Genomic DNA, 14,073 nt, shown 5'->3' with positions numbered 1-14,073 from the left:
TTCTTGGTTCGTTTCGGCTTTGGTGGGGGCATGGTTTGCGTCGGCTGAGCATCGACGTCAACAGGGAGATCGGCAATGAGGTCTTGAGCAACGGGCTTTGGGCGACCCATCTCAGCAGTTTTGACAAGTCTTCGCCGACGTTTTCGTTCTTGTATTGGGACCAAGTATGGAGCCAAAGTAGATGGTTAATTAGTTGGGTCAGATGTTGACTCTTGATCTGTTCGTGATGTAGAGGCGGTTTGAGTTGTGACAATAGGAGGAGAAAGGCTTTTCTTCTTTCTTTTGGGGACGTCGGGCAAAATCAATTTGTATGTAGGAACAAAGTTGAGAAGAAGAGGTGTTTTTCTTTTGTGAACTGGCAAGTCCAGAAGTTTTTTCAGGTCCTTACTAGGAACGTAAGATTGGCGGAAGTTTTTCGCTGGCTTGCGAACGTCTGCAAGAAGAAACAGACATTAGAAATAGATAAAATATTGAAGACTTGAACAGAAACAACTAAGTATTGACACTGGGCTCTTACCGTTGCCCTCTTTAACTGATCGGGGAAGAGGGTAGAGATGGGCGTCCTCGTCTGCGCCAAACTCCCAATTTCCCGAAGCAATAACATAATCATCTCCAGCCCCCTTGTTAGAGTCTGGGAGGTCGGCTACGATTTTGAATTCTATAGACCTCAACTTAAGATAATAAATGAAGCCTTTTTCTTTCAAGTTAAGGGCACACGTGGTGTAACAATACTGTATGTCGTCTAAGGTGATCCTAACATTTTCCTGTTTAGCTAAGGCGATAATACCAAAAATCACTCGATAAGAGTTGATTGCCAGTTGCATGGGGTTCAACTTATAATAATAAAGAATCTCGCGAAAAAGGATGTTGAGTGGGAGCCGGAGTCCGCACTCAGTAAAAGCTACAATGGGAAGGGGTATGGCGTTTTCTGTAGGCATGATGGAGTCGCCATCCCCAGCCAGTCTCAGGTGGACATCGGCAGGAATGGAGAACTCTTGCCTAAAATACTCAAGTTTGGTCGGGGTATCTACCCTATGTCTCCACATACCCATGATATCGGCTTCTATTAGAAGGGTTGAAATTCAGAAAGATGTTTCTTATTGATGGGACCTCGGCAAACAGTGAAAGTAGGTGCAGGTTTTAGTTTTTTCCTAAGTTATGGGTTCTACAAACAAATCCCAAACCTAAAGCTATGAAGATGAAGATCAAAGATACAGATCTGGAAAAGATACAAAAAAAACAGAAAACAAATATGAAATTTCAGAGTCAAGAACAAAGATGGACTATCAAGAACATGAAGAATACAAAGAGTTGAAGGCCAGGAAACAGTAGCAAGACGTGCAAGAAACACTAAGAACAGTACATGTATTCAGGGCATAAGCAAAAAACAAAATCAACGCATTCAGATGTATGATCTACAAATTGATTACTTAAGAAAAGCAGTAGTAAACAAGAAATTTCAGGAAAGATCAAGAACTGGAATAGAAAGAAACAGATGCTTACCAGAAAAAGGAAGGCCGAAAAGGGATTTGCCGATGTCCTACGACGGTTGCAAGAGCAGAAGACCGGTGGAAATCTTGTCGGAAGGAGTGAACGGAGAAGGATGCAGAGCTTTGGAAGCTTGAGCAATGGCTGATTTGAAAGAAAGAGTTTTAGAGAGAGAAAAAAGCAAGAGAACTCAGATGCAAAAGTGAAGAGACGAAAGAAAGGGGGAAAGATTTTGTCAAAAAAATGAAAACGGCGGCAAAAGCAATCAATACGCCTAAAAAAGCGCATACGTCAGACGGCGCATGTGAAGAAGAGATGACTTATGGGCGCGTCGCAGGCACGAGCCAGTAAGAAAGAAATGCGTGTCTAAAACGGTTGAATTGAAGTGCATGACAGCTCATGCGCGTAAAAGGTTCCTTAAAAATCTTTGATTTTTTAAGGAAAGTATGTCGGCCAGAAATGAATGATCTCGGCTGTCAAATCTTAAGCTGATTTACTAGAAGAAAATACAGATATAGGTTCCATCACCTCAGAATGCCGAGGTAATAGAACTTAGGGGGCAGTTGTGGGGATGTATTTTCTGAGTACCAACACGTAGAGGGTGACACCGACGTGTCAGCCGAGGTGCCACGTGTCCTGGTCGTGACGCCTAGGTGATCTCGGCAAGGCTGAGGTTATCTCCAAAGATATTGGAATCCGAGATAAGCGGATAAAGGACAAGAGTCCTAGAATGAAGAGGGAACTCAACCTGGATATGGACAAGAGTCCTAGATTGGGAAAAGACTTCAGTTTGGATAAAGATGAGACTCTTAGAGAGTTTATCCTAATCTCACTGGGAGTCCTAGATTAGCAGTAATCCTAAGTCCATTAGGGCCAGGCTCCTATTGGGACTAGGATTGTATTGGCTATAAAAAAGAGACACCCCGTGGGTCTAAGGTACGCAGTTTTATGCTTTGAGTAGTGAGTTTAGCACTTGATTATCTTTGAGAGATATACTGACTTGATCGTCGGAGTGCCCCGGGTGGAAAAGCCACTGCTGGAGCCTTTTTTTTCTGTTACAGGTTTGCTGACGCCATCTATTCTGTCGGTGTTCTCCAGCTGATTGCTAGGCGGGCATTCCAAAGTGATTGCAAAACTTGTATTTGTTCCTTCATTAAAGTTTTATGAACTAAAATCGGAAGAAAATAATCTTTGACAGATTTTTTGTTTGGTTAAAACGTGGGTCATAATTTTTTAAAAAGGTGCTGTCACCTGATTTATTTGAAATAAAATATACCATATTTTAATTGTTAAAAAAAGGGGTTTCTTTATACAATTGTATCCCTGCATAGTACATGTGGCTAACTAATGAAATAATAACTATAATTATGAGATAAATTTAATTTGATTTGATTTGATTATTTATTTATTTATTTTATGATATTTATCAAAATTGTCATAATATTTTTTTAAGATCTCTGATATTAAAATTTTATAAGATAAATGACATATAATATTTTCACAGTAGTTAAGGTCTCTCAATATTTCTACAGAAAAAATTTGATTCAAAGAAATTTTGTCCGACTCAGATAAATTTTAGCATCGACTCAGAGAAATTTCAATTTTCATAGTCGGGCAAAATTTCTCTAAGTTGAATTTTCTCTGTGAAAATGTTGAGAAGCCTTAACTAATAGAAAAAAACATCTTAGACCTCTCTTACTATACAAAGTTGGAGAGAGATATTTTACTAATTTTTCCTTTTATCAAAAGTACCCCCGACAAAAATTGACTTTAAGGATAAATTAGGAAAACTCGAAAAATAAAAAATAAAAATAGACGTGAGAAACGAACCGAATAACTTGAGCTCGACCCGACCCATGTTCAGCTTGTTAAAAACTTGTTCGAGCTCGATTCGTTAAATAAACAAATCAAGTTTGAACACATTTTAGAGCTTATTAAGATTTTCAAATCAAATTTGAACAGTGAATTATTTGTTCGACTCGATTCAATAAGTTTAAAATTATATAAAATATCAAATTACTCGCAATTAGCTTAATAAAAATTCGTTTGAAATTAGCTCGAAATTTAACAACACAAACTTAAACAAATTTTAAAATTTATTAAAATTATCAAACCAAATTTAAACAGTGTTCTGTTAGTTCAATTTATTTATCACCCCCTAAACCAAAGTGGGTGGAAAAAAAAAAAACTTTAAGAGCTAAAATGAAAAAATAACTAAGGGAGAGGCAAATGTAATTTATCCAAACCTCACCCTCTTGAGAGATATATAAACCTCACCCTCTCTCTTTATCTACTATCCTTCTTGAGTTACTACCAGCCATGAATGGCATCTTAATCCCTACTCTCTCTCATGCTCATGGCCATACTTCTCTCCCTCTCTCCCCACCCACCCAATCCCCCCCAAAACCCTAACCTCAAACCCAAACCCATCTCTCTCTCTACCTTCAACACCTCCAAACGCCATTTCGTCTTCCACACTGCTTCTCTTTGTTTTCTCTCTCTAACTCTTCACCACCCAATTCCCATTTCCTTGGCCGAAAAATCGCCCTCAAAGTCGATTCTTTCGGGCATTGCGAACACCAAGTCTTGGTTCCAGTTCTATGGCAGCGGCTTTGCCATTCGCGTTCCTCCTCAGTTCGAGGACATCATGGAGCCCGAGGTGTGTTAATTGTCATGCTCTGATAATATTGGGTTTCAAATTTTAGGCTTTTCCGAGCTTTAGGTTAATTTCTTTGATGATAACAATATTAGATTCTGGGTTTTATTATTTCCATTTTTTATATTTCATCATTTTGAATTTTTTGATTTCAGTTCATTTGGTGGTGGTCCAATTGGAGATGATTGTTCAAAATCAGTAATATTTGAAATCTAATTTGATGATCGAAAAGGTCATTTCAAAATTTGAGTGAGTTAACCATACAATTAAACACTCATCAAATTGGTTGTGGGGGTAATTTGTTTAAAACAATAAGAAAAATAAGTGCTTGGTTGTTCAAATTTTGAAATGGCATTTTTGCCCATATGTAATTGGACCACATGAACTGAAGTGAGAAAGCTTTAGTTTAGGGTTGAAATAGAAAAAAATAGTGATGGTTTAGGGCATAAAAGTGAAATTGACCCTTAGATTTTGTTGTCCTATACTAAGTTTGCTGATTAACCAAATCTAATTGTTTAATCATTCTAGGATTATAATGCTGGATTATCTCTTTATGGAGATAAGGCTAAGCCAAAGACCTTTGCAGCACGGTTTGCATCTTCAGATGGGTAAGAGTTGTCTTGTTGAAATTCCTTTCTCCTTACTGTTATTAGTTTTTTTAATTATCCGTGGCACAAGTTGCATTTGAACTTATTCTTCTCAAGTTAAAAATTATTTTTCTTATACATTATTTTATTGATGCTTATGTGCTTAGAAGCAACTGATATAAGTATTTTAATGGGTAATTTACTCCTGGTGTTTTAGGCCCAAAAGTACAAAGTCCCCCCAATATATGTTTTGTGGCACTTAAGTCTAAACCTCCTTGTGCTTAGGGTTGAGCAAAAAAACTGTAAACCAGTCCGATCCAAATCAAATTGCATGGTTTGGGCTTGTTTCCTTTAAATTGGTTGGTAATAGTTATGCACCAGACGGAGATTTAAACATCTTTGGGAAAGTCCCTAGAGAAGCAACTTCCTTGAGTCCCTCATCATGTTATTTGGTTGTGCTTTAGTTTAGTTGTGTTGCGAGGTGGATGAAGTCCAAGGCTTTGGGTGCTATGCTCAAAGTCTTGGGTTGTTCTGTGCTGTTGAGTTGGGTATCTGGTTGAATTCCTAAATTGGGTATTGAGGAAGCTGGTTTCTTGGTTATGAGGGAGCAATTACCTTACATTTTTTCAGGGGAAATTTGTATTCTCAATCAAGGGTTTGGTGGCCTTTGTTTTTGGTAGTTCTTATCTCCTTGTAGTTTCTCTTGAAGCATGGACTCAGACATTTTGGATGGCAATCTGAAACCGGCCCGACGGTGACCCGACGGTGACCCGACTCCCTGTTCCCGAATTTAATGGTTATTCACCGAAAAATATCCCCTACGGGCCGGGGACGGTATTCAAAATTTCATCCCCGATGATATCCGGGCCGGGGACGGGGATAGATGTTTCATACCCGGACCCGGCCCCGCTCCCCGGCCCCGGCCCCGCCCCGCTTATTCCCCGAGATGAAATTACCTTTTTGTCCTTGCATATATATATATATATCATATATGCTTGTATTTGATTAGGGTTCACTTTCAGACACCAAACTCCCTCTCACACACGGCGCTCCTCTCCCTCTCTCGCAGCTCGCCACTGGTCTCTTCCTCCTCACCGGCGATCCTCCTCACCGGCGATCCTCCATCACCACCGAGCCTCTCACTCACCCACGGCGCTCCTCTCTCTCTCTCTCGCTCACCACTGGTCTCTCCCTCTTGCTCGCCACTGGTCTCTCCCTCTCTCTTTCATCTGTCACCGCCGAGCCTCCCTCCTCACCGGCGATCCTCCGATCGTCCCTTACCGCTGCTCCTCCGGCTCTCTCTCTCTCTCTCTCTCTCTCTAGGGTTTACATATATGTATATTATATATATATATATATATCTGAGTGTTTAGTATTTAGATCTGAGTGTATAGATCTGTAAATATTTTGTACTGCAATCAACTGCCTCTAACCCTATCGTAAGGACTGCCTAAACATTTTTTTTATTTTTATTTTCATTTCTTTCGGGGAAGTTGTTTGGGTGTAAATAGAATTTCCTGCGAGAAGAAGATGGAGAAGATCCAATCTTCGACTCGCAAACACAAACACACAGAGAAAAAGAGAGTGAATGCTGAATTTTCAGGATGTTGCTACAGGATTTAAATGGATATTTATTGATGTTTTGTATTTTGCTTCAGGATGTTTACATTTACAGATTTTTACAAATTTTTTTGTTGCCTCAGGATGTTTTGTATGTTGGCAACAAAATGTTGCTTCAGATTTTTAATCAATTTACAGATGTTGCTTCAGATTTGTAATCAATTTACAGATTTTTAATCCATTGTTTCAGGATGAAAATGGATTTTCAGGATGTTTTGTTAAACTGGATGTTTCAGGATGTTTTTTAATCTATTTACAGATTTTTACATTAAAAAAAAAAAAAAAAAACGCCACCGGGGATTTTCGGGGTCGGGGATCCCCGATCCCCGATCGGGGGCGGGGATGGGGCCGGGCTATGGGTCCCCGTCGGGGATCGGGGACGGGGACGGGGCGCATATAAATTTCGGGGATCGGGGACGGGGGGAGTAGTCCCCGGCCCCGGCCCCGGCCCGCCCTGTTGCCATTCCTGTCAGACATGTGACATGACACGGACATGCAGACCTTAGTTGCACAAAACGGGAGCGGGGGAACGTGGCCACTTAGAGAAGTTGTAGATTAGGAGCACTTATGTATTATTTTTATTAATTATATTTTTAAATAATATATATAAATACATTGTGAGATATAATTTTTTTTCTCCAATTAATATTTGAAATATATTATAACTATCATAAATTGTATTTTATTTTGTGTTGTTAGATTTTACTTAGAATTAAAATCTATTTATTTTGTAGATGAATTTTTTGTAGATATAAAAATTAACATTAATTTAATATATATATATATATATATAACCCATTACATTTATATTTATAAAGGTAAAATAAATAAATAGAGAAATTAAAAAATATATTAGAATAATTATAAAAACAGAAAAAATTTATAATTTCAACCATTATACATCACAGGAAAAACAATCATTGCATCAGCCCACCTCATTATTATGATATAAGCACTACACAAAAAGTAACAATTAATATTGACTTCTTGACTTCTTTCCCATCTTCTTTATTTAATATTATATTATAATCAAAAGAAATAAAAAAAAGAAAGAGAGACTAGGAGAGAGAGAGAGAGAGAGAGAGAGAGAGAGAGAGATAGAACATATCGACAATAGGGAGAGAGAAAATAGATCAGAGAGGGAGAGAGAGAGAGAGAAGAAGAAGAAGAAGAAGAGATAGATCGACTCAGAGAGAGAAGAGGAGATCGACAGAGAAGATCAAATCGAGAGACGAGATTGAAGAATTGATTGGTGAGAGACAGAGATGAGGTCTATCGAGAGACGAGATTGAGAGTGAAGAATCGAGTGGCCCGAGATCGAAGCCGACGACCAGAGGGAAGTCAGTGACCAGGTTCTCGTTGCTCTATCCTCTTTCATTCTTCTGTGTTTAGGGCTATTTTGTTTCTTCTATATTTAGGAATCAATCAGATTCACGTTTCTCTCGCATCGAACTGTGTGATTCTTCTACGAATCTAAGTCAGAAGCGCAGAATCGTGCTTTTGAGGAAGAATCGTGAGCAAGTTTAATGATTCATGCTACTAAGATGCGGACATGCAAATTTTCAAAAAATGGGAGGCACGAAATTTATTTATTATATGTCATAAAATTATAAAAAAAATCATTAAAAAGTAATAAAAAATATAAAATAACATTATTAAAAAAAAAGTCGAAGAGAGAGAGGTTTTTTTTTTTGGGTAAATTAAGTCATAAAAGAGAGGTTAATTCAACATAAAAAGAAAAAGAAAATAAAAGATAGAAAATCGAAGAAATAGAAAGAGAGCGACTGAGAGAGATCGAACGACGAAAGAAGATCGAAAGAAAGAAGAAAGAGAAAGAGAAAGAGAAAGAGCGATTGAGAGAGAGCGACTGAAAGAGAGATCGAAAGAAGAAGAAGATCGAAGAACATACCTTTGATAACAACGCGAGTAACGAGCAGCGATCACCCTTCTCTCAGTCTCTTCGCTTCTTTCTGTTTGACATCTAGGTTAGAAATTGGTTAATTGTTTTAATTTTTGTTTTTTACAAATTGATCCCCACTTGAAGTTTAAGAAATTATGTTTTTGACTCCACTGTGTCCGAAACGTATCCCTCACATGTCCGGCTGCAAAAAAATTGAAAAAAAAAATATGGGACACCTTCTGCAGCGTGTCGGACACATGTCCACAACGTGTCCGACGCATGTCCGACATTGATACGTATCCCTTAGAGAGGTGTCTGTGCTTCATAACTAGTGGGATGTTTATTTATTTATTTTTTGTCTTTTTGGATGTTAACACGCTTATACATTGCACATCAACTTTGTACCCAAGCGATTTGGGATTTCGCTTCACATCTTCCCTCACGCCTAGCATAAGTCCCATTGCACGCACCACACCCATCTTTGCAGTATATCTAGCTTTGATACCATGTGACTTGGTCTTAGGTAAAACTCAACTCCTAAAGCTAATTTGTGAGGTGAGGGTGCCTTTATGCTTATACACTGTAACATCCCCTTTGTACCCAGGCAATGTGGGACTTCACATTAGGTTGGGTAGAAAATGTGTGGGATACAATTGTTTTCTTGATGTCGTTTTGGGCCTTTATAACTAATGAATTTAAAGCAACTCCTTTGAGGGGATGGTTGGACCTCAAGCTATATTTTTCCTGGTTGCATGACAAGGCTTCTTCTTGTGTTTTGAGGCCTTTGCAAATAACCATTGTTAGATAACTCTGATGAATGCTGTTTTGGGTTTAGATTTTGTATTCAAGAGGTGTCTTTCGAGATTTTGCGGAAAATTCAATGGTAACCTTTCTTTAAAGTAGTTGGTATTGTTGTGCTATAGGGATGAATATTTGAACTTGCTTGGAAAGGCTTCAAGAAATAACTTTCTTGGGTCCATCCTGTTATTTGGTTGAGGCTGATTGAGGTTGTTTTGAGAGGGACGAAAGGCAATGTTCTTGGGCCTTGGTGCTTTGCTCATCTTTTAAGAAGTTTAGGTTTTCTTTTGTGATACTAGCGAAATAACTTAAAAATTCCTTGTTTGGCTTAGGAAGCTGGTATATTGGCTAAGGGGATTACTCAGATTACTCGGATGTCTCTAGGGAAACTTTTATTCTCATTTTGTGTTTCGATGCATTTTGTCTTTTGTCATTCTTGTTATCTTATCTGCTTGTATTTTTCTCTTTCTTAGTAGGACGTTACTTTTTGAGTTTTCTTTTGAACTTTTTCTCATATTTGCTGGCCTTGAATCACTTGTGTTCAATTGGATTTTTTTATTTATTGTCACAGTATATATTAACTATCTTAAGGAACAACATATGCTGAACAAAATGTATTAATTTACTTCTCTCTCTCTCTCTCTCTCTCTGTTGGATAGACAAAGCAAATTTCCATGTTACTCATTATTTTACATTTGATTTGGTCACTCATTCTTATATTGGTCAATATTTGACATAGATCTGAAGTTTTAAGTGTTGTCATTCGCCCATCCAATCAACTCAAGATCACCTTTTTAGAGGTTAGTGCCGCTAAACTTATGGTATTTATTAACACTTTTTCTTTTTTCCTTTCTTGTGTACATCTAATCTTAGTTGCATAAAGTAGAAGCGAGGGCAGGGTAAGGGGAGTGAGGGCACATAAAAGAGTCTAATGTTGAGAGCGTATGGGGGAGCATTAACATATAATATATTATAACAATTTTTTTATTAGCTGTAATATATTGTTAAATGTCTACAAAACATTACCATTAAACCATTTAAACATAAGCGTTGCCAACTCTTATTACAAAAGTAATAATTCATCGTCAATAAGATATATCAGTACTCCCTAGTCCTTGCAGAACCCACATTGAAATATCTATAAAAAAATCTCCATCCTTTAATTCTTAAGAGGAAAGCCAAAATCTACGATAAATATATGTTATCTAGAGATTTTCTTTTGCCGTAGTAGCTTTTCTTTTGTTTCTTTGGGATTCATATGTTTAAGTGGCTCCATCCCAGTTGTTCATTACTTTAAAAATTTTAAAATTTCCTGTACTTTAAAATTTTTCGCTTGTTTCATCCAGAGTTATTCAATAGGATTGTTATAATAACGTAGTACTGTGGCATTGCACTTAATTATTTTCATGCACATATGTAATGGCTATATTTCATTCCAAAACAATTATTCCAGATTATACTGAATTCCTCATGAAGCAAAATCTCCCAAAGAAGACTTGGAATAGTCCAAATTAGCAATAAGCTAGAGGTTTTGGTGATGATGCTAATTGTTTGAGGTCACTTGGCAAACCAAGGGGTTGTAGCCGATGTGGCTAGTCCTTTGGCCACCAAGTCTCTCTTAAGGGAGGTCTTGGGTTCCACTTTTAGGAGTGGAATTGGGAGGCAAGCCTGTAGTGCTTGCAAGGAGAGAGTGTGAGTTCAACTCTCCTAAGGTGCTATTCTAACAACTAACTACTAACTTTCGCCAGTAAAAAAAAAAAATACTTGGCAAGTGTGACAAAAAGAAAGAAAAAGAGTTTTTATGCTACAATGGCCATGCTGCAATAGTAATTGTCGTCAATCTGTTATTTAACTGTCACAAGTTTTAACCAACTTGCAGGCTAAAAATATAACAGATTTGGGTTCATTGAAGGATGCAGCAAAAATATTTGTTCCAGGTATTTTGTTTTGAGTGCTTAATTTCCCCTTTTCCTGGATCCCATAAGCAAAATATTACTCTGGAATATTTTCTTTTCTCGTGGCACATGAACTGTTTTCATGTTTTTTATTTTTGTGCACATAAGTTGTTTTATGTGAATAAGCCTTGACTCTTTTTATTTTATTTATATATATATATATATTATATGTCAATTGTTAATTATTATATAATTAAAGACCTTTGACTTGTTCCTGATTCATCTAGAACCGATTTTAGTCCTCAATCTGTCTTTACTGCTGTGGCAGGTGGGTCAACTCTATACTCTGCTCGCTCAATAAAAATTAAAGAAGACGAAGGCTTCAGGTAAGTTGACATCAGGTTAACATTTTGGATTGGTATTATGCATGGCCATGTGCCTCAATTTATTTTGGGTGTTGGTGGGTTTTTAGGTGAGAGAGAACATCATAGAGATAAAAAAAAAAAAAAAGAAAAAAAAAGAGAGAGCTGAAATTAACCATGTTTACAACCAACTTTCCTCATTAGCAATAATACAATCTGTCTTGTCTTGAGGAACTTCAGGGTGCTACCAGATATGCTTGTTTAGAGGTCATTAAGTCAAATCGTTACTTGTCTTGGTAAGCTGAAAGCAAATGAGATATGTGATAGAATCACTATCCTGTCTTAAGTAGTTATGAATTGTTTTATAACATGTTACATTGACTTGGGTTGGGTGTCAGGTGCAGATGTGTCTAAATATCAAACTCATCTAATTTTCATGTTCAAGGACGCTAGGACATGGCTAGAGTTCATATTCATTAAAAAACTTGTTTTGTTTTTATAGGATAAAATGGTGCTAAAAAAAGAACGTAGGGGCATTTTATGTATAAATTGAGACTCCTATGCATAGTTATATAGTAAACTCGATTACTTGGGCGTACTTAATGGGTGCATGGCAAACTAAACATGCCAGACACGTACATATCGCATTCCCGTACTCAAGTGTGGAGTGTTCTAGCACAAGTATTTCACAAATTTCAAAGAGTCCATGTAACTTAGGTTTTATTCTTGTATTTGCGGAAGTTTTTCTATTTCAGATTTTATTTATTTTTTCTTTTACGTTTGACTCAATATATTTCAGGACTTACTACTTTTATGAGTTTGGTCGAGATCAACAACATGTTGCATTAGTAGCTACTGTCAGCAGTGGAAAGGTATGTTGCATACTTTTTACTGTTAAAGATCAAGCTACTTTTGCCAAGAACTTTGTCTATGAAAATTTGCACCCACTGGCATTTCTAGTTGGTCGATCAACTCAATATTTTGTACTGACTCAAAGTCAAAGTCAAACACAACAAAGTCTTGTGCAAACTGCTTGGCATTTTGAGTTGCAGTTTTTGTTACCATGCACTTATCTCATCCGTTGAATCTTATAAACCCTATTTCTTATAGGTATTTATTGCTGGAGCTACTGGCCCACAGTCAAAGTGGGATGATGACGGTGTGAAGCTTCGTTCTGCGGCTGTGTCACTGACAGTTCTATGATCATCTGTGGGATGTAGCAGGTTTGTTGAATCACATGTTTATGCTAAAATTGCCCGTCTTGATAGGGAAAATAGATGGTATTTGAATTATGTCAAGTCCATTGTTACAAAAGGGCCCTTTTAAATAAACATAGTTGATGCCGGGATATCATTTCCTGAACACCTTTTTTTCTAATATGAATTTCAGAATAAAAATTCACACTTCACTTTGCTGAAGATACATGATTCTGTGCTGTCTTTTATTTATTTTATTTTATTGTTTCAGTTGGGGAACAACAGCAAATGCAAATTCACTCGAGTGCAATGTGTCATCAGAATAAATCTTGAACTTGGGCCTGTTCATACAGTTAATAGGCCAAGTTCACCATTTTGATGCCGAAGCGTTGACTTTCTGAAGTGCCGGGTTCAAAAAGTTGAGTTGTGAAGCAGAGCCAAAATTTTGGTAGCTATGAATTTGTACTCGGATCCGTGATACTTCTGGTTAGAGATCTTTAGAGCTTCGTGTTTTTTAGGTCAAGTTTCTTGAAGCTTTGTGCACCTCTTGTTAAGCCTTGCAAGCCTCTGTTTTGAGATTTGTTGTATATCTTCTTTTTTGGTAATAAAGCTCTCATTTATCAAAAAGAAAAGAGGCTAAAGTTGATTTTCTCCAAATTTTGGCAGCTCTATTAATACCGTTGCCACCCTGAATGTGTGTGAGGAGGCGGGAGCGTGACGAGGAGTTTGGGAAGTGTGTTTAGAATCGTTGAAAGCAAAACTTTCATGGCATACTTTGGAATAAAGTTTACATGTTCCTCTATAGTTGCCAATGCCTTTGATACTCTTTACAAGCTTCTTTTGCTTCCAACAAAGGTAGATGAAGAACAAAAAGATTTCCTTGGGAAGAGTGGTTATAGCTTTATTCAAAGAAAAGAAAAGAAAAGAATGACTTCAAAACAAACTCTTTTCCTAGTTTCTCAGCCACACCATTGCAATATACCCTCTTTTGTACTGTTTCCAAGGCTACTCCAAAGAAAGCCAAGAAATGGATAAAAGAAAAAACCAATCCTACTCTCTTGGCATTTGCAATAGACTCCTCAATTTCATTAGGACAAGGTTTACACCGGTAACCCTAATGGGCTTCAAGGGCATGATCTTTCAATGTTCCTTTTGCCGTGGTTTGGCTGCGCTTTTTGACTTCATCATTCAAAGCCTATCAGGGCAGGCAATTAAGCAGGTGCCTTTGGGGCCTCCAGTCCATAATAATTCACTCCAAGTGCCAACCTCCAATATGAGTCACCAGAATCTAGAATCGGACACTCATGAATGGTCTTGCGATGAAGGCGGTCAAAGCGCCAGGGCCAATTTTACTGACAAAAATGGAAACGATTTGTGTTTGGAAGGTGAGAAGGCGAGGGAAGATGTTGCTGCGCCAACAGTTGGAACTCAACCAGCAGGTCCTCCAAAAAAGACGGTCAGCTTCAATGACCAAGCAGAGGTGATCTACCCAAGTAAGGATAAGAAGAAGAAGAAGAAAGAAACCAAGAAGTTGACTTCCATGGAAAGAGAAATGGATGAGGAGCCAAAAC

General features: G+C 37.7%; 1 protein-coding gene across 1 annotated transcript; it reads left to right on the top strand.

The window, feature by feature from the left end:
• The first annotated feature begins 3,666 nt into the window (after positions 1–3,666).
• Positions 3,667–13,134, top strand: LOC114282879 (tagatose-6-phosphate ketose/aldose isomerase, putative (Mog1/PsbP/DUF1795-like photosystem II reaction center PsbP family protein)). Its single transcript, XM_028225649.2, has 8 exons — positions 3,667–4,147; positions 4,673–4,752; positions 9,789–9,849; positions 10,929–10,986; positions 11,273–11,330; positions 12,106–12,178; positions 12,417–12,529; positions 12,774–13,134. The coding sequence occupies exons 1-7, from the start codon at positions 3,839–3,841 to the stop codon at positions 12,507–12,509; spliced, it is 732 nt and encodes a 243-aa protein (XP_028081450.2). The 5' UTR covers positions 3,667–3,838; the 3' UTR covers positions 12,510–12,529; positions 12,774–13,134.
• Positions 13,135–14,073: the final 939 nt, after the last annotated feature.

Source organism: Camellia sinensis, chromosome 5, assembly GCF_055761805.1.
Source record: "Camellia sinensis isolate YWXY chromosome 5, ASM5576180v1, whole genome shotgun sequence".
Classification (NCBI taxonomy): Eukaryota; Viridiplantae; Streptophyta; class Magnoliopsida; order Ericales; family Theaceae; genus Camellia; species Camellia sinensis.
This window is presented reverse-complemented; position numbering and strand designations above follow the sequence as displayed.

Excerpts from the sequence above, each read along its gene's own strand:
- LOC114282879 (XM_028225649.2), top strand. The coding sequence starts at position 3,839 with ATGCTCATGGCCATACTTCTCTCCCTCTCTCCCCACCCACCCAATCCC. Across the intron at positions 11,331-12,105 it reads AAAGAAGACGAAGGCTTCAG|GACTTACTACTTTTATGAGT; the intron begins GTAAGTTGACAT and ends AATATATTTCAG. Across the intron at positions 12,179-12,416 it reads CTACTGTCAGCAGTGGAAAG|GTATTTATTGCTGGAGCTAC; the intron begins GTATGTTGCATA and ends TATTTCTTATAG.